Consider the following 20,483-nt stretch of genomic DNA (forward strand, 5'->3'; position numbering starts at 1 on the left):
AATTAAATAGTAGGCTATGCAATTTAGATCGGGCATCGACTGACCCTCATGGTGTATCAACTGACAATCAGTGGCAGGTGAGTTGATACACTTATTGAGTAGGTCACACCTTTTAAATTGCGCGCTATGAGTTGAGTAAACTGCAGAAGATATGAATCTGAATGATGTCAACAGCCAATTTGCTTCTGAAACGAATGAGGTCAATCTCGGATAATTTGGGGTCTCTGATCACGAATATCAACTTGAAATTTGTTGATTAGCTCTAGTTTTTGAGATATGGCACCGTGCCAAAATGTGCTTTACTTTCTGACGCGGAAAGCTGCGCAGTGTGCGCTTTTCTGTTGTAGCTTGCATCGGTCAGATAGAGTTGGGCAGTGCCGGATTAAAGGGGGGGGGGGGCGGACTGGGCTGAAGCCCAGGGCCCCAATTTTGGGGAGCCCCACCTCAAAGAAAAAAAAAATATTAATCTTTTTAGTTGCTCAGCTGGAGATTGCTGCTTTAATTCGTATCTCAAACAAGCAGGGGCGGCTCGCCCATATGTGCTGCGGTGCTGCAGCACCCCTGCCCCGCCCCAGTTATTCATTTTTTTTAGCAAAAAGCATATTGATTTGCTACTTTTATATCCGGAAATGGTAAGGATTTTTTGGAAATTTTTTTAAAATTTGTACCGATGCACTCTCATACAGGAGCAGAAATCGCCAAAATTGTTTTGGAGTTTTTGGAAAAGCTTAATATCAACATGGAAGACTGCCGCGGTCAAAGTTATGATAATGCTGCCAATATGAGTGGCAAGTATAACGGTCTTCAAGCTCTTCTGCGCGAGAAATGTAGTGTAGCTCATTACCTTAATTCACTTAATTTAATCGGTAAATGTGCTGTAGAAACATGCCGTTCTGCCGCTGCGCTTTTTGAATTGTTGCAAAGCCTTTATTCATGGCTCGTCTCGTCTACTCATCGTTCGCAAGTCCATCGAAAATTTTTAGATGGTTTTCCTGTTTTAAAGACATTATTTGATACAAGATGGTCAGCTAGATATGATGCAGTCAGTGCATTAAACAAAGGATACAGTGAGACCATTTTAGCGCTTGAAGAATTGGCCTCTGATGATGCTCAATCTCGAGAGAGCAAGTCAAAGGATTTGTAAAAAAGTTGAAACAACTGGAGACAGCTATTTTGCTTGAAATGTGGAGTGCAATTTTGGAAAGGTTTCAAAAAACAAACCTGTCCTTTCAAAAAAGTGGATTGTGTTTGAATAATGCAGTAGCCTACAGTTGTTACAAAGTCTCATGAGCTTTGTCAAAAGCGAAAGATCCAACTTTGAAACCAGGGATTGAAACGTATGAAGAAAAAGGTAAGAAGAAATGTGGATCCAACACCTATGCTGGTTCTTCAAAACGAATTCAAACTCAACGTTATAAGCATTTTGATGAGCTCTACAGATCCAACGATTTTTTCCCCAAGAGATAAATTTAGAGTTGAAGTGTAGGCTATCTTGCCATAATTGACAAACTATCTGCAGAACTGGATAAGCGTTTGAAAGCATACCGCGTGACGTCAAAAGTAAGTATTTGTGTATGATGGTCTCCAACTGCAGTGGAGAAAGATCTTTTTCAAAATTAAAGAGAATCAAAAACGAAGTTTGAAATTCTTCACGGCAAGAGCGAGTTTCGAATCTTTCGCTTCTAAGCATTGAACACGATATTTTGAATTCATTGAATTTTGAAGAACTGATCAGCGATTTTGCCACGAGAAAAGCAAGAAAGCGTTTATTTTGAGTTGATATGAACAATTTTCTAGGGCAGTAAACAAAATGACTACCGGTACCGCCTACCAGTTTGCCGTTTCATTTTTGATTTATGGCCTATACTCCCATGAATATGATTCTGTTTTTATCGTGTGAAGCTGACAAACAATTCACAGTTCATACATAAAGTTGCGGCCAAAAACAAACGTTTAGTTTTTTTGTGAAACGATTAAGCTTACTTTGATCGCTCTGTATCTCAACAGTTTTGTGTAGTATTCAACACCATTCACAATCACGCCAAGCACTAAAAGTTTATTGTCATTGCTAAATTTGCTCTTCAACCAGAAAACGAATCTGTTCTGAAGAAATACTGTTTTTTTCCTCACAATTTTTTTGGGGCAAAATTGTTTGTTTTGAACAGTAGCCTACAGCAGGGTGGTCCAAGACTGCGAACATGAAGGGCCACATTAGGGTCTGAGAAAAACTTCACGGGCCGCATAGTGAGAAATGATAACGCGTTGCTGAAAGTAGAAACGTTGTTAAATAAAAACTTAACTAGGTTGCTATTTTGAACTTCTTTTCTATAGATTTCGATCTGTTTTAGCTATATTCTTACTGTTTGCAGCTAGGCTATGAACATTAACAAATCTTGTCGCTGACAAAATACAGTTGCAATGAAAGGACTGAGTTTGCTGTTCTGATCGACCTAGTGTTTTGCTGCACGCTTAACCCTATCTTAAGACGAGCTGTTTTCGTACGCGAAAATCACGTCACGGGCTATCTTAGCCCCGTGCTAATTAATCGCTAATAACGGGAGCTATGAAAATCACAGATCCAAAATATTTTACAAGATGATAGCCATGTGTATTGTACGTATACAAATTAAATTTCTACTCAACAAATTTATTGAAATAAAGTGCTTGAGATGAAAAAACATCAGAAAGTTGGTTTTTATTCTAATTTCCCAAAAATAGCTTCAAAATTGAAATTTTGTAATTATAACATAAAGCAATGCTAAACTAAACAAAAAATTGCTTTTGTTCATAAATATAAGCCATTTTTAGACGTTTTTACATTTCAAAGTAATTGCACTAACATTTATATTGCACTAACATAAACTAGCACTGCACGAAAATGTCTAGTCACCTGAGACAAAATGCTTATTGTGAAGGGCAGGAAGGTAGAAAAACGACCAGTTTAGGTTTAGATAATTCGCAAAGGATAAAAATTAAAAGTCAAAAAATTTCACATTTCTAGCATGTTTCTTTCTGTGAAATATATCACTACTAGAGTGGGACGTCCTCATAAAGCCCCGTGTCGCTACAGATAGGGTTAACTCACTTTTTAATCTCTGCTTGCGACTCAAAAAGTGATTTTCAGCTAGTAAAAAAGATACTATAGGCTACATAACACGTCAACAAATTAGCAAACCAAAACAATTTATTGTTTTTTGCTTTTGCATATACAGTAATGTCGATCTCTGGTTTAAATTCAGTGGTCGACAGACGTAAGCAGGCATCTAGGGTTTCATCAGCCATTCTGTTCCGTGTGTCGCTTTTTAATCGCTTCATAACGGAGAAAGTGCTTTCATAACGGAGAAAGTGCTAGCAACAAAAGCAAAATATCAACTCAAGTTTGTGTCGTCACAAACCGACATTGTTCCCTCATAGTTATCTATTGACCCGATTATGCGCGACTTATTTAGGGTTGTGGCGAATGTAATGTATTTATAAAACGTAGGCGTATTTTTAAACCTTGGATTTAGCACTGATAATTCCGGCATGCACAAAGTGTTCGCGGGCCGCATGCGGCCCGCGTGCCAGGGTTTGGACCAGCCTGGCCTACAGTATTGCACAAAATAAACATGTTATCGTACAGTTATATCAATATTCGCCTATAAGCAATTTGTAGTTAAAGTGTTAATTGCCACTAAAATTGTGGAGAAGGATAGAGTTCACTTTGAACAGTGATAGCCTATCTCACAAACGGATACGTTTGTTGATCTGCTCTGTGCTCTAAAATGATTGGTTTTGCTTTCAAAAAGACAACTAGAGAACAGTGGCGTAGGCTATCTAGAAAATAGTGGCGTCGCTCGGGTAAGTTTGAGAGTTTGCGCCCCTCTAATAAAGTCAGCATTAAACAAATTATGTCATTTTGTTGTTTCAAAAACAATGTTCCTGTTTAATCGCTTTTTTCGATCCCAATCGCAGCAAAAGCATAGTAGGCCTACCAACTACACAATACACACAAGTGACACAACTCGGGGTTTGGAGGCGAAGCTCCCAGCTGCTGAGAAATGCTTTTAGCGTCATTGATCGATAACCTTTTTAGCGAAAAATGTGACTTGATAAGGGCCTCCATTTTCAGCTCAGCCCCCTATAAACCTTTAATCCGGCCCTGGAGTTGGGCGCTTAATGTATTTGTTGGAAGGTAGGTATGACGTGTCTAAACCGTCTATCATATTATTTTTATTTTGACGTATGTTTGAGTTGGGTTGTTTGCTTGCTTCTTTTGTAAAAACTACATGTGTTCAGCCTTAACTACTCTTTCTGCAGATGCCTAGTAGCATATATGCATAAATAAAGCATACAAATTCTGCTGCATTTGTGGTGAAATAACTTTTTTTTCACTAAAGCGAAGTATAACGGCTTTGGTCAGGAAAGCATACCACTTGTATTGTGGATGCAAAGTTAGGTGATCAGGGCAAGAGTTGGGCCATTCACATCGCCTATGCTGTAACTCCTGTGGGGCAAATTTTCGGCAATGGTTAAACGGAAAAAGAAAATGTATGCCCCTTGCTGTTCCAATGGTTAGGAGAGAACCTACTGACCACATTAGCGATTGCTACTTTTGCATGACCCCCCGGTTTGTACAGGTTTTTCGAGAAAGAAGCAGAGTATTCAATACTCAAAAATTCCATCAGCAACTCGTCCAGTACGGTACCGCATAGATTCAATTCAATTCAATTCAATTTATTTTTCTTTGTCAGAATGCAAAAGAAATGATATTGTGAAAAAGAAATACAGTAACAAAACTAACAAAAGGAAAAGGTGGCAAAACCTTAATGGTTTAAGACGTGCATGAAAGGATCTAATATTGCGGTATATGCATCAATAAATATAGTTAAGCACGGCCACCAAACCTGATACTTTAAAATAAGTTGATGAATTAGTTAAGAATCAGTCGCCTCCTCGTTCCTGGAACAACTGGAGCGCCAATTCTTAAAGCAATGAGAACACGACTGAACCCAACATCACAAAAACAAACTAATATACACAGTTACACACACATATTGAAATTACGTAACGGACTATCAAAACAAGGACTATTTACAGATTTCATACAGAAATAAAGTGTTCGCAGCAACGATATTAAGTAGCCTATATATTGCAGAACAAATACATGATATGGCAGCTCATTATCAAGATAAAATAGTTAAAAAAGCTTTGTTTTTTAAATTAATTTCCTGCGCATGTAAGAGCATAAGCATGATGATATAGCAGCGTGTTTTTGGTATTTCTAATAAGAGTTGAATCATCTTTTATAGCGTCAATGAGGGATGGAGTGTTTTTGGTATCGCTAATGAGAGGTGGAGATTCTTTGGTAGTGCCGATGAAGGATGTAGTGTCTGAGTTGTTGCAAGCATCTTTTCCAAACCAACCTAAATAATAATCTTACGAAAAGTCAAGCGATCCTCTGAACGAACATAATAGCTTATAATAATCAGGGAGTAGTTAGATGCAAGCTGGTAGTAACTTAGTGAGATATTCTTATCTGGCAAATATTAAATTATACAAAATGGTATAGTAGCTTATTCATGGAAGAGTAAAGATAGTAATCATCACCCTTATCCGGTCGGGTGTAATATATAAGATATACGTATAGTAAGATATGTTAATGTATAATATAGTAATATATGATATGTAGGATAAATTTACAAAAGTGGCATTTGGAAAGGCATGCTATACCAGGATATGGTGCAACAATCAATAATACAGTCAGATAATTAAAGAGTTACAGCATAGGTTGTTAGAGGTTAATTTTCAAAACGCAAGTGCTTTTTCAAGTTACTGCAAAATATTGAAAAGGTTTCAATTTCAGTGATGGTTTTCGGGAGATGGTTCCACACTTTAACTCCACTAAACTGAATGGATTGTTGAGTCAAGCTTTTGGAGAAGTAGGGGAGGAAAAAGTGATTGTTGCTTCTGGTTGATATTGAGTGCAAATTGTTATTAAGTTGAAAGTTAGAGAATTACTTTCTGTTCCTGAGGCACCTCAAAAGTGTATGTTAGCGGTAGGTAGTGTACTTTTGGTCCAAGTAGCGGTAGCGCGTTACTTTCAAAGTAGGCCTAACCGATGCTCACCTCTGTCTATTTCACAACTCGGTAGCCTATAACCCCCACCAGTGTTGCCAGGTATTCAGCTACATTTGAAACTGCCTTTTCGACAATTTCTACAAAAAAGGTGCACACCTTCTGCTACCCGGGTTCTGTCTGGCTTTATGATAGCTCAGTTGGTTAGCGCGTGACTTTTGGAACGAAGAAGCTTAAAGATCAAGCGGCGCTGGTTTGATTATCCGGGTGTGCACTTGAGCAAGGCACGTTAAGGACTAGCCTACTCTCCATTCAGCGGCACCTGTGGCCCTTTTTGCGTTTGCCTTAGTATAATTGCCATTGTGAAAATTGTAGCCTACTTGTTAGGAATTTGGAACGCTGGCTGAAGATTAGGGCGTTTATTCGTTCGATTTACATACGTAGTTTTACGTTGTTGTAGCGTTGCGCATTTGATATATGCTGCATTGCTTGAAGCAATAAGCCCATTTAAAATCAATCGTTCAGCGTAAAACACAGTTCAGTTTGTGAGTTTTCAGTATGTTTTTTTTGTCGGCCAGTTGTGTGGTGCCTTATTTTCTCAGTCAGTTTGCCACGGATTCCTTTCTTGGAAATCACGATAGGCTATTAGTTTAATTATGGTTGCAGTGTAGTTCTTATGTTCTGAATTAGTTTAGCTCGTTCTATTTGAATTCAAGGCATTATTTGGCTACAACGTTCCGACGTGGAAGTTCATTCATTTCTTTGCAAGAAACTCACACTCGCAAAAGGAGTAAGGCATTGCTCTCAAGATCATCCCCGCTACACGCTGGCACCCGGGATGTTGCTGTAGCAGCTACAGCTAGGTATAGGCGGATGTTCAGACCACTCGCCGTCCGCTACAGCACCTAATAGATGGAATAATTCCCCGCAACAAGACTTCAACAATCAGAAACTTCACTCTGTCAATCTCGGTAACCGTGTCGCAACTTTCCAAAACGTACCATTAAAAAATCCCTTTTGAGAAACAAAAAAAAAAACGCACATCACAGTTAAATTAAGTCATTCGTTTTCCATCGGCTGACTTGGCGCAGAGGGTTAGGGCGGTGATAGGCTAGTCATTTCATTGACGTGGGTTTGATTCCCACCACTGCTATTGCTCTTTTTTCTTCTGTAATTACCAAACTTCAAAGGGGATTTTTTAATGGTACCTTTTGGAAAGTTGCAACCGGGCCTGCGTCAGTGATTCAAAGCCTCTACAAGTATGCGAAACTGCCAGGATTAACCTTTCAGCAGCTTACTCAGTCCGAGGATAAAGATTCAATCAATCAACCATGCGGCCTCGCTGCGACTTTACAAACTAGACATTTCCTCATCTATTTGGGACAAAATCTCGCATGTGGTAACACTGCTGGGAACAGCTAAAGGATTTGTGACATGATCAATTGAAGATGGGTTGAAACAAAAAGGCACGAAATCGCTGGACAAAGCATCAGAACTGTTATCTTGCTCAACATCAGGGATGCCAGCGACAGATTTCCAATAAACTTTGATTGTGTGCTAAAAAAAACCCAGATGAGGTAAAAAAACCCAGGTTCAGAAAATATGTAGTAAAGCGGTTAAAAAACCTGCATGTGCTTTTAGCACCACTTGCGTTTCATTATTTTATATCTATTTTTTGCAATTGCACTATCAGTAGTGGCACAGTTGGCAGCAGTGGCCGAGTGGTTAGCGCGTTGGGCTCGCAGTCGAGAGCCTGCATGTTCGACTCCAGCCACCTGCACTTGCTGTTGTTTCTCTGGGCAAGAAACTTTACGATAATTCAGGGATGCCAGGGAATTCAGGGATGCCATCAGGGATGCCAGCGACAGATTTCCAATAAACTTTGATTGTGTGCTAAAAAAAACCCAGATGAGGTAAAAAAACCCAGGTTCAGAAAATATGTAGTAAAGCGGTTAAAAAACCTGCATGTGCTTTTAGCACCACTTGCGTTTCATTATTTTATATCTATTTTTTGCAATTGCACTATCAGTAGTGGCACAGTTGGCAGCAGTGGCCGAGTGGTTAGCGCGTTGGGCTCGCAGTCGAGAGCCTGCATGTTCGACTCCAGCCACCTGCACTTGCTGTTGTTTCTCTGGGCAAGAAACTTTACGATAATTGCCTCTACCCAGTGATCGATTTCGAGTAATGGGTAGTACCAAATTTAAGTCATAAGTAGAGTAGACAACCGGAAAATCAGACATTGCTGTCGGCTGCAGCGTGGGTCAGGTGTATGTCGGAAGGCGTACACCGATGCATAGCGCTCAAGTCCGCTTTCCCGCAATGCAGGATAAAGATAAACAAACAAACAAAACATCAGGAAATGCTTTCCTATAAACATCAACAAGATGATTAATTGTAAGTGAACGGTACATGATGCTCAGAAAAATAACCAGCAAGCAATGCTTCTGCTTTGGCAATTTGACCTGACTGCGTGGCTAACTTTTGTGTTAAAAAGGTATTGATTGGTCACCAAGATTGACAGAGTAAAGTTTCCACTTGTTGTTGAAGTCTTGTTGCTGGGGAACTATTCCATCCGTTAGATGCCGCTGAATGGAGAGCAGTCCGGTAGGCACTTAAACATAAAAAGTTTTGTAAAACCAATAAAACATCGAACCAATCAGAAGTTACAGGAACAGTGTTTCAACCAATCAGAATAGCAGGGAAAACAGAGACAAGCATATTTCTTTAAACATAGTAAATTAAGTCAACGTTTTGTCGGCCACAGCTCGGCGTAGCTTGTAGATTGGGCGGATGTAGCTTGTAGATAGAGGCGTAGCTTGTTAGCCATGCTTGCAGCTCATTGTAGGGTGGCAATTGACTAGTAGACCGTATGGTCGTCTCGTTGTCTCCCTTTCGGTATGGGAACTTGTGTAACTTTTGTACTGTGTATATTGCATATTTCAAACATGTACCTATGTTCCTGTTACTGACAAATAAAACATTGATTGATTGATTTTCACATGAGACTTAGCAGCACTGTAGTTTTGTTTTTTTCAGTCTTGCTGTGAGCTAACAACATTGATTTATTAGCATTTTTCAGTATGGCTTTGCAACATTTACAATCAATGTTGTTTTTATTTGAAGCAACTTCTTTCATTTGCAACCAATTTTTGAATTCAGGAACTTTTAGCCAGTTCTTTTTGAATGATTGTCCATACCACAATTTTTGCTTCTTTTTGGGTTTTTCATTTTCATCACTCGTTTTTGTAAGAATACCGGTACTGTAGACGAGTTCAGTTAAGTTTATAACATTAGATCTACACTAACAGTCGTATTTGAGTCTTATAGCTTAGGCAGCCTAATACGAATACCCCTGAGAAGCGTAATAAATGATGACAACTATATGTATCAATTAAAACCTGCTCACAACAACTCACTAGACTACTGTATACCAGCTGTACCTCACTGACTACAGTAGCTGATGCAAAAAACATTACCATAAAATCAGGGCCGTTGACAGGATTTCTCGGGCCCGGTACCAATTTATTTTCGGGCCCCCTTCGGCCTTCATCGACTATGTTATGAAAATAAAGGTTGTTTACAAACTTTTATTGATGTCGTTTAAGCATGGTCATTTAACAAATCTTGCGCAATCTTAAAATTTCTTGAACCGCAAAACTTACTATCTCTATCTAGCGGTTGCTTTTTTGAACTTTTATTTGTCACATGGCGCTAGAGTATTCTAGGCTCACCAGAAGAGAATTTACAGCAAAGGTAGTGCAGACAGTCAGAAAGTTTTCAATTTGATTTGGGAAAGGTGTTTGGGCCTCGATCAAACATTTGCTGATTGCTGCAATCTGAAAAGCGGTTTTGTGCAGTTTTTAGTGCAGTGCAATGCAATTTTTAGTGCAGAAACAGGGATAGCAATCTTCTTACCTGTGCCATTTCAGTTTGAGTTTAAACAAATATTAACCTGTTTATGTTGAAATTCGTGTTTCGGGTAATTCGTGTTTCACTTACCTATTATTTTTAAATGTATGTAGCCATAACATAGCAAAACAGTTTAGAAGTGCAAAAAAAGTGAATTCACAAATGCTTTAACAAACAACATTTTAACACTTTCACCAAGTGGTAATTATGTTTTGCCTTATAGGATCGCCGAGGTGGAGGCTGACTTGGTGACCACATAAGGTCTTTCGCTTCTTTCCTATCTCACTTTTATGTAATGTACCAGTGCATTTGATGTAATATTTTGTGAAAAAAAATAAACCAGTGATTGATTGATTAAACCACTCACCTATACAATACTTTCAAAAAGCTAACAAGTACCCAATCAAAATGCTAACATGAAAACTCAAGTGTACTCAAATGTGCATAATCAGGAACTTAAGTACGATAAAAACAATAGTTTACCAATCTAGTGATATACTTTCAATTCACAACAGAACAGTGTTAATCCATAACAGCACAGAATGGCGTACATGGTTTATTAACTAGGCCTACTCACACAAGATACACTATTATTAGAAACCTGTTGTTAATCATGCTATATTTCACTAAAACATTTTTTTTATTAATTGCTTTATTTTTGGAACATTGTGGTTGTTGAATTTAAGAAGCACAATTATTATGAGCAGCAGTTGCTGTAATCTAACTGTTGAATTAACTTTTCTACATGAAATTATTTTTTCATATGCAAACACTATTGGTCATGCTAAAAACAGCTGTTATTGGAATGGTGCATGAGTGCTGACTTATGTAGATGAAGTTTAATAACTTCATCACATGTTGCAACTACTTCACAGGAATCACAGCATACACAAGAAAATTACTATGATCTTTAACAAAACGGAGCAATATTTACAGTGTAACACTAGTTAATAGGTTTCTAGGTAAGGTCTAACAGCTTCATCACTCACTGACAACTTTGCAGTACTCAGAAAGCCTTCATAGGTTACTGGTGCTTAATGAAATATTATCATGCTTACTGCACAATACCGGCTAACTACTACCTAGTTAAAGTTTTATAACTTCATAAACAATCATCAACCCAGCAGTGTACAGAACACAGCAGAAATATAACTAATAGTAAACACAGGTCTATCAAGTTATAGCTTCATCTTTGCTTGGAATGAAAGAAATGAAACATAAAGCAGCAACGATTTGAAATCACAAACAAAATACTGGCAACTGTCATAAAATACTTATTATACTGGTATCTAAATGTAATATGCTGGTTACACTTGCTGATAGCTACCTCTGTAAAGTCAGGGATATTTATAATTGCGGGATTGTAAATGCTAAAAATGAAATGCTAATTAAGCTATGAGAAATGCTATTTTGTTTACTGTTCACAATTTTTTAGCAATAAACAAAATATGACTGCACAAATGGAATATGCTACAAATAAGACAAACATTTTTATGGCCTACAGTTAAAGGCAGGTTAATTGATTATATACCTATTACACTACTCAATGTTCGCTTATTACTTGCTGACCTTTGACTTTGAGGTCAGTTTTTGAATTGTTTGTCTTACTTTTGGTGGTCGTTCTTAAACTTGTGGCCTGCTGATCACTTTTTCTGGTTCTTACCACAGCAATTAAAGACATGGGTAAAGATCGCATTAAATGCTTCATGGTTTCTGGTACATTCAAGGTTTAACATTTGGCTCAACATAACTTTTGAAAAAAAATAAACTATGCAAAGACCTTGGAGAAAAACATTCCCTTGTTTGGAACATCTACAAAACTTTTACAGCACGTCTGCACCATTGCTAATCAATGTAATCATAGTAAACGAATGTATTCCAATTGCAATAACGGCAAAGCAAAGTTTGCTAGGTTCTGACAAACCTCCATGTTCAGCCATTTCAAAGAATTCCTCTTTGAGAGTTTTGTTTATTTGAAATGTTTAAAGCAAGAATGTCGCTAGTTCAAACAAGACATCTTCTTTATGAAATGCTGAATGAAATCTTGGTACATAGCAAGGTTACACCATTCTAGAACTAGATTACCGGTTGTGAACCAGTAACATTCACTTTGAAGTAAAGCTTATGAAAACAAAACACCCTGTAAAACCAAAACGTTAAGCTAAAAGTGCAACAGCCTTAATGCAGCTTCTGACACTTCAAAAAATACTTTTACCTTGCAAGTTATACCGGTAGGTGTAGAAAAAATATTTTATTGTTAAATGGGATATCAATAGACCAACCATACTTTAAGCTAGTCCAGTATTACAAAAAGTATTTCATGTGTCTTGTTTACTTATTGGCAGACTTCAAAATCAATCGTACCTGACTCTTAAAGTTTATGCTAACGAGAAGCTAACCTACAAAACATGAACGCTTTCACCTTATGCTAAAGAAAGGTTTCAATCTATGCTTTTGCAAAATTTAGACAAGGCATTGCAATTAAGTTATGCAAATGTCTTATATAATTTGCCCATTTATGACAATCATTTTAAAATGAGCTGTCTACTTCGTGGTTTAACCTATAACAGTAGTACACAAAGTATGGTGACCCTACCACTACCAGTGTATCATATAAAGCGGTTTCAGTTCAACAGTTGCCAATTCCAAAGTTTTACCACAAAATACGAAAAAATAAACAACCAAAATAATTAAAACACATTTATCTTAAACACACCTTTGTAGGAATTGGGCCTGTCTTGATTTCAAGTATTTAATTGCAACCAACCTGTTTTATTTCAAATGCAGGTAATTTTACTAATGTTGTCACATTTTAACTTAAGATAATGTGGTTTTTGGAGATGTTTTGGTATAAGGGCCCAGCATCTCATTGGTACCGGGCCTAAATTATCTTGTCAATGAACAAGTAGGCTACACGCAGTAAACTTTAACAACTAAAAAACAGATTGTTACTGAAACGCAAAAGTCAATTACCTGTGGGCCCCCTGAAATTCTATCACAAAATAACGACCAAGATAATGTGGTGATTTTAGAGATATTTTGATATAAGAGCCCAGGCCCAGCATCTCATTGGTACCGGACCTAAATTATCTTCTCAATGGAAGTACACATCGTAAACTTTAGCAGCTAAAAAACATGTTGTCACTGACACGCAAAAGTCTATTACTAGTAGGCCCCCTGAGATGGTGGGCCCAGTACCCAGAAGGGGGCCCGGTACTTTACCATCTGACGGCTAAAATAGCAGTTTTAACCTCTGATGGCAATTCCTTCAGATCTGATTATATTAAGATCTTGATTATGTTTGAAGTCGCGGGGAATTTTTAAAATCCGGGCCCCTCAAATATTCCGGGCCCGGGTCCAAAAGTACCACCTAGACCCCCCTGTCAACGCCCCTGCATAAAATCATTTTTGTGTTGCAGTGTGGACCAGTTACCGAGGATCCCAGTGCCTTAATACCGTGCAAGCTCTGTACAAAGTTAAAAACCAAAAAACCTAGATTTACCTAAATTTGAAAAAAAAAACTTAAAACCCAGATGAGGTCAAAAAAAACCCAGATCTAGGTGGAAAAACCAAGCTCTGGCATCCTTGCTCAACATGTATTGCTTGCCGATAATGCTAATTGACAAATACGACACAAAACAAAGAAACCGATAGATGAAAACGCCCTGTGACAAGTTGATCATAGTTCGCATGGTACCATCAGTCATCACATTTGCTGAGTGGAGTTGCCGTTCCATGTAGCTCCTTCGTCATCGTCGTCTCTTTCGACGTCATGCAGGCGGTGCATCTTTCCATCGCGCTTTGTTTCTTTAGTTATCTTGTCACGTTTGCGGAGTTCGTATCTACAACAATCATTTCACTAAGCATCCATTGCGCTGACACAGTGTGCAACGGCGCACATCACTACTACCGAACGAGTACATTTATAATATATAAATTTATGGCATCGTCCATAAAGTAACTACATATATACATTTTAACTAACAATTGAATGCTTGCAGCTCATCTTTCTTGCTCTTTGTATTTTAAAATTATTTTTTTCGCACCTTGCCTTTCTACCACATCATGGGAACTGTTCAAAATCTTTTGATGCAGTTAACTGTGATTCTCGTAGAGACTATATCGTTGAGTTTGAGCTAGTCAGAAGTACTGTGCACTGTGCAGTTTTTGTTTCTTCCTGTTTATAGATTTAATAAACCATTGTATTTTTATTCAGATGTAGTTAAATTGTATTCTGAATAGCGTATATGTTATTCTTGAAGAGGACATCTTGTGATGTCGAAAACGTTCGATATTTAATTTGTTGCGTAGTTTTGTGTTTCTGTAAATGTAACAAACTTGATTATGTTGCTCGGCTTCGTATGCCTAATTGCCTATGGTTCAACCCTCGTATTAATATTGCATGAACCGTTGTGTATATATATTAGGGTGGGTCGAAATTTGGACTTTTTTACCGATTTCATTGCTACAAACTTTTTTTTGCGAATAGTCATAAAACGACATTCCTGAAAGTTTGAGCTTGATCGGACATCGTCTTCATTTCTAAAAATCGCGATTCATAAAGGTACCTGAAGCGATTTTTTCGAGGCTTGAAAATGCATTGTTTTTAATAGGAAGTTGTTTTCACGAGATTTGAAAACGTCATACCTTACTTGATTCTTATTGTAAAAAGATGATTTATGCGTCAACAGATTCAATATAATTAGGAGAATCCAATTCATTGTGTACTGACTCCGAAAAATGATGACGTCATTAAACAGCAATTTGCAAATAACGATAAAACTGATAATCCTACATGCTTCATCTCTAAGTTATTTGATAATGAATTGATGTACTTTCCAAACATAAACATCATGCTGGTACTTGATAACGTAATTGATGACGTCACCCACTCATTAAATTACATTTCAGTATGATGACTTCTGGAAAATATTGCGTGTTTGTAATAGATAATGGATCGTTATCAATTAGTTATGATTTGCTTGATTTTAAATAACAATATTGCTCTTTAAAGATTTGTTCCACACTGCCTTTCCGGGTGTGCAAAATAGGCATTCTTTTTAACATATTTCAACGCAATGTCTCGAATTTTATCAGGCAAAAGTGAACAGCACTGCAATGATTTAAAGATATGCTTAGGTCCGTTTTTGTACAATGGTTCACATTTTATATCGAACCAACATGGGGCATATTGAATGACTATTACGCGCAACAATTAGGCTATTCTCAAGTTTTCTGCAATGTCACTTGGCAATTTGTGATCACTGATGTATAGTTTGTAGCAAAGTAAAGCGAAAGTTAGCCACCGCAAATGATTTAACGGACCAATCTTTGCGTACATTAGTTTAGATGAAACATAGTCATTCCTAATGGCATTAATTTCGTACATATACCTTTGATCAGTCGATAGATCTTTTACTATGTGCCCGGTAGCAAACGATTTCCTGGCTCCATCTTCACAGGCACAAATAAAGGGTTGACTTCTTCTCTAATTCAACTCTACTTAGAAGCTTCCCAATTGGTATTTTAAATGGTCTGTCACCACTGGTAGGTCCATCTAATGTAGCGAAGACGTGTCGAAGGGGTAACTCATTGGCTGCAACTGTGCAACATGCATATAAACCAACTCACACGAAGGCGTTGTTCCAGTTCAGTTATCACACCTGATTTAAATCCAGTGTGTACATTCACAGAATCACACCCAACTACTTTGACACAATGCACCATATTATATTTTTTGATACAGTGCATGGATGAGAGCATTTGTAATATCTTCAGCTGTTCCTGATATTGGACTGACAGCAGTCAAATACTGATTTCCAGGTTTCTGAACAACACTGTAGTGTTCTTCGCGAACAAAAACCTTGCCACCTGTTCTTGATGCTATCTTGACAGATTCATCTTAGTAATGTAGGTGACGTCATCTATTACGTTATCAAGTACCAGCATGATGTTTATGTTTGGAAAGTACATCAATTCATTATCAAATAATTTAGAGATGAAGCATGTAGGATTATCAGCTTTATCGTTATTTGCAAATTACTGTTTAATGACGTCATTGATGACGTCATCATTTTTCGGAGTCAGTACACAATGAATTGGATTCTCCTAATTATATTGAATCTGTTGACGCATAAATCATCTTTTTACAATAAGAATTAAGTAAGGTATGACGTTTTCAAATCTAGTGAAAACAACTTCCTATTAAAAACAATGCATTTTCAAGCCTCGAAAAAATCGCTTCAGGTACCTTTATGAATCGCGATTTTTAGAAATGAAGACGATGTCCGATCAAGCTCAAACTTTCAGGAATGTTGTTTTATGACTATTCGCAAAACAAAAGTTTGTAGCAATGAAATCGGAGAAAAAGTCCAAATTTCGACCCACCCTAATATATATCTTACTTTCGCAAATGGCAACCTGTTTTACGATTATTAAATAAGTGCCAGAAAGCTAGGGACGGTACATTACGGGACGCGCAACTGCGTTGTTCCGCCAACACTAGAAGGGTCAATTGCAAATTTGACCTTTTTCTACGCTTTGCTGTTGGCTTGCTTTCAACTAATTTTGCTGCATCTTAAAAACTGGATCCAATTCGAAAAAACAACAAGTCCATTTTCAGAATCAGCGGCCTCAAAATGTCCAAAAATAACTCACTTGTCGTGCCTTTAAAAAATTTCTTGTTGGCCTGTGTTCTCAGTCAAAAAACGACCAAAATAGGATAAACATTTGTCCGCTTTTCTGGAGGCCCAGGATCATCCTACTTTCATATTTCCTCATAGGCCACCTCAACTTTTATACTATCCATTCCCTCTTACAAGATACTTTTTGACAAAGCTGGGTACCCCTAAGTTTTATTTCTAAATCTGCTACTGAATGGCCAATTCTGTCGACGGAAGCATCAGAACTAGTTAATAGATGACGACAGTTGTTTGAATTATAAGTTTGTAATTTGTTCGTGCACTTTGAGATTACTTATAACAACTCATTGTTCGAAAGTCACTTGCGACTTTGGAAACGCAGCATTAAAATATTAAACCTCACTGAAAAAAATCATTGCGCACTAGAAATTTTTCTTAGAGTAAACGCTGCACTCGATCATTCATGAAATGCGCGAAAACATACTCCAGAGTGAAGAAACAACTAATTATGTCAGAGCAGCACTTCTGTAATACACGAAATGACCATACGGTCTGCAAGTCATAAGCAATCAGCAGCAAAAGCTTAGTCATAGTCAGCTGCGTTCATTTTGGCGTGCATTCAGTGCCACACTGATGTACTCTCAATGGGAGGGGCCAGCCAGACGCCTTCACTACTGGACCACGCAGCCGACTCTAATAGTTAACCGACGAATACGAACCTAACCACAATCAAGTTACTCACCGACTGGAACCAGCAGTAGGAGTCGGGGTTGAGCTTTTATTGCGATCAGTATCATCATTGTCGGATCCCATGCTTGTTCTGGGGGGTATTGGGGGAGCCCCAGTGAGCTTATTCCAAACCCAAAAAATTATTTTAAACGGAATAGAAAAAAGAAAGATGAAGAAAGCGATTATTAGCCCGATCCAGCCTCTCTGTCCCCCTGATAAAACCTGAAATTAACACTAAGTTGTTAGCATGAAAGTTGAATTACGAATATGCTCCAAGTAAAACTATGGTTGATGGTGTAAAACATAATATCGGCGACGAATTTAAAGGCTCTTTTACGACGAATTTAAAGGCAATAAACATAAAGCTCGAAATCTTTCCAGGGGCACGGAAAGTCAAAAGAAAACGCTGCATATATTTTTGTTATAGTGCATTTGTTTAGCGGTGTCTTGTTTTGGGCGCATGAGAATGTCTTTGGTACCGGACCCAACGTAGTCTCTCAAACGGGGCTAGTTAGTGGCATTAACCCGGAAGCCATAGCAGGCTGCAGATTAACCAATTAGATTTCAAACAACATTTACTCATCATAATATGAGCAATGAAAGAAATAAACAAACTAAAAAAAAATTAAGACAAGCAACAAAGGAGGTTGACTGTTAACATGGTCAATTGGTCATTGGTCACCACTGGGACCATTTCCCAGAATTCATCATCTGAACACTGAACAGTCCTCAATCCTCATCATTGGAAGCACTTGGAGTAAGGTGGTTCATTGGTACCACTTGCTGAGCATGCGGCCACATTTCTGACTTACAGAACTTAGTCAACACTGCAGTGAACTAATTTATAATAAGTTGTTCAGCAGCTATAATTTTATAGTTTTTTTTTGCAATTCTTTGTTATTATGATAAATGAAAACAATTGTTACTTGAAAAAATGATGGAACGATTGGAAATAGTATAAAAAAACAAAAAGGTAAAAAATTGACGACTAAAAAAACGTTTTTAACCATCCCCAATCTTAGTATCTTATATTGTACTGTTTTATCTTATTGTTTATTATGATTTTTCACAATTATCTTCTAGTTTTCTTTGCTCCTTAGTTTTTATGTGTTTTCTCCAACCAATGTTAAGAATATTTTAGATAAACCTGATGTACTGTAGACAAGATTGTGACGATCACATAGATGCCGGAGAAGAAACGCGGCATGGTAGGGTAATAACTAATAAGCAACAAAGTGCTTCCTCGATTATCCGGTCTGGTTGAGACAGCATCTGGCCAGCTGTTGGCGTTTAGTTAGCGATAATAACTAGCCATTGATAATAATAATGATAATAACTACGTCGCTAATTCCCCGCCAATGTTCAAGAACTTTGATTCATCGACAGCTTTAAATTAGAAGAAAAATGGATGATGATTGATCAGTTTGAAAAAAACAAAGTAGAATCCAAAGTGTAGAATTACATTCATCGCAACTGACGCTTCGAAAACAACTCTTCTAATCTTCAGCAGGCAAATAAGAATTAAGGCTCGCCAACAAATGACCCATCAGGCTTGAATTTTTTTTATCTTTCCTAGTTTTAGGCTGAAATGTTCCACTGACGAAACACGTACCGGAGTGGTCTTGGGGCGAATGTAGACAGATGCGGATGGTACCAGTCCCAGAGAGGCGAGTGTTAGCTCCTCATCATCGCTCTCGAACACACACCTCGGCATTGTGGTGAAGAATTGAAAAGCTTTCGGCAGCCGCTTCGGTTCATTGGTTATGAGGTCATCCATGCATGTCCGCAATGTGGTGTCACGTGGGTACAAGCGGTTGACCGTTGACCCGTCGGGAAATCGGTACTGAAAGTAAAATAATTTTTTTTACAAAAATCAAGAAAATGAAATATCTTTTGACAGTCTTGTCTTGTACAATGTACATGACATACATGTCTTCTAATAGAAAGGAATTTACGAATTTTTAACTATTTATGATAAACAGTTAAAAATCGATTTCGACCAGCTAGCAGCTAGACCATCTTCAGTTAAGCTTATTCAAATAGAATCAAATAGAAGTGGTGACGTGGTAGTCACTCGGAGACAAGGGGCGGCATCAGTGATGGTGTGGGCCGCAGTCAACGAATCAGGAAGGAGTCCATTGATTTTTGTGGATCAAGGAGTGAAATTGAACCAAGAAAACCACCGAAATGATATTTTTGAGAGTTCATTGTTGCCTTGGGCAAAGAAACACTTCAAAAAACGTAATTGGGCATTCGAACAAGATTCTGCCCCTTCACATGCAGCTAAGAGAATGCAAAACTGGTTTTCAGTCAATGTGCCGTTCTTTATTTCCAAGGAAGAATGGCCTCCTTCATCCACAGACCTGAACCCCCTAGACTTTGGTATCTGGTCTTACCTGGAGAACAAGGTTTCGACTAAACACAACCAAAGTTTGGAAGCACTGAAGGCTAATCTGAAAAAAGAGTGGACCAAAATACCTCAAAGAGTTATTCGTGACTCTTGCAGGTCCTTTTCGAAGCGTCCCCGACTTGTTATCGACGCAAATGGCGAACACATTGAGTAAAACAATAAGTCTATTATTGTCAAATAAATATATATTTCGGAAAAACAATAGAACGAATATAAATACGTAGAAAACGAATCTATTAACATTTTGTCTAAAGAAAACATTAACTTTAAAATTAGTTTGGAACCGCGTTTTGTCGCTTCTACCCTTTTCATAAAGATAGAAATACATAATAATTATCACATGCACGACACGGCTGCAGAGTGTTTGAACGTAACAAATGAAGTGAGAGATCTGACAACCACATACAATAAGATACTGGAATGTAAATCACGTATGTGAAGCTAAAACGACATGCCATGGTACCAACCTCATGTGGTAAAATACCTTTCTAAACTTGTAGTTTGTCGCTTTTCAGTCGACTATTAGCCTACTATAAGGATATTCGACTGCAAGGTTGTCACCATATTTTCCGCGTTTTGTCGCTTCTACCTTTTTTTTCTTTAGCATACACTATTTTTCGTTGTGATAGTCAGAAATAAAAACAAAGTGAACCGAACTCTAAGAATGTTCAAATTCAATGACATTGGCATGGCAACAGTACAGTAGGTTAAGTGCAAATGCATTAGAAAGCATTAAA

General features: G+C 37.8%; 1 protein-coding gene across 1 annotated transcript in view; it reads right to left on the reverse strand.

Moving 5' to 3' along the window:
- Positions 1-13,547: 13,547 nt before the first annotated feature.
- LOC145778532 (UBX domain-containing protein 4-like) overlaps positions 13,548-20,483 on the reverse strand; it is a 58,819-nt gene continuing 51,883 nt past the window's right edge. The window contains exons 10-12 of the mRNA XM_082590029.1: positions 18,949-19,179; positions 17,350-17,558; positions 13,548-13,808 (exon numbers count right to left, since the gene is read on the reverse strand). Of these exons, the coding sequence (XP_082446155.1) occupies positions 13,673-13,808; positions 17,350-17,558; positions 18,949-19,179 (576 nt within the window). The 3' untranslated portion in view covers positions 13,548-13,672. The remainder of the gene's footprint in view (positions 13,809-17,349; positions 17,559-18,948; positions 19,180-20,483) is intronic.

The sequence above is a fragment of the Aplidium turbinatum genome, chromosome 10 (genome assembly GCF_918807975.1).
Source record: "Aplidium turbinatum chromosome 10, kaAplTurb1.1, whole genome shotgun sequence".
Taxonomy (NCBI): domain Eukaryota; kingdom Metazoa; phylum Chordata; class Ascidiacea; order Aplousobranchia; family Polyclinidae; genus Aplidium; species Aplidium turbinatum.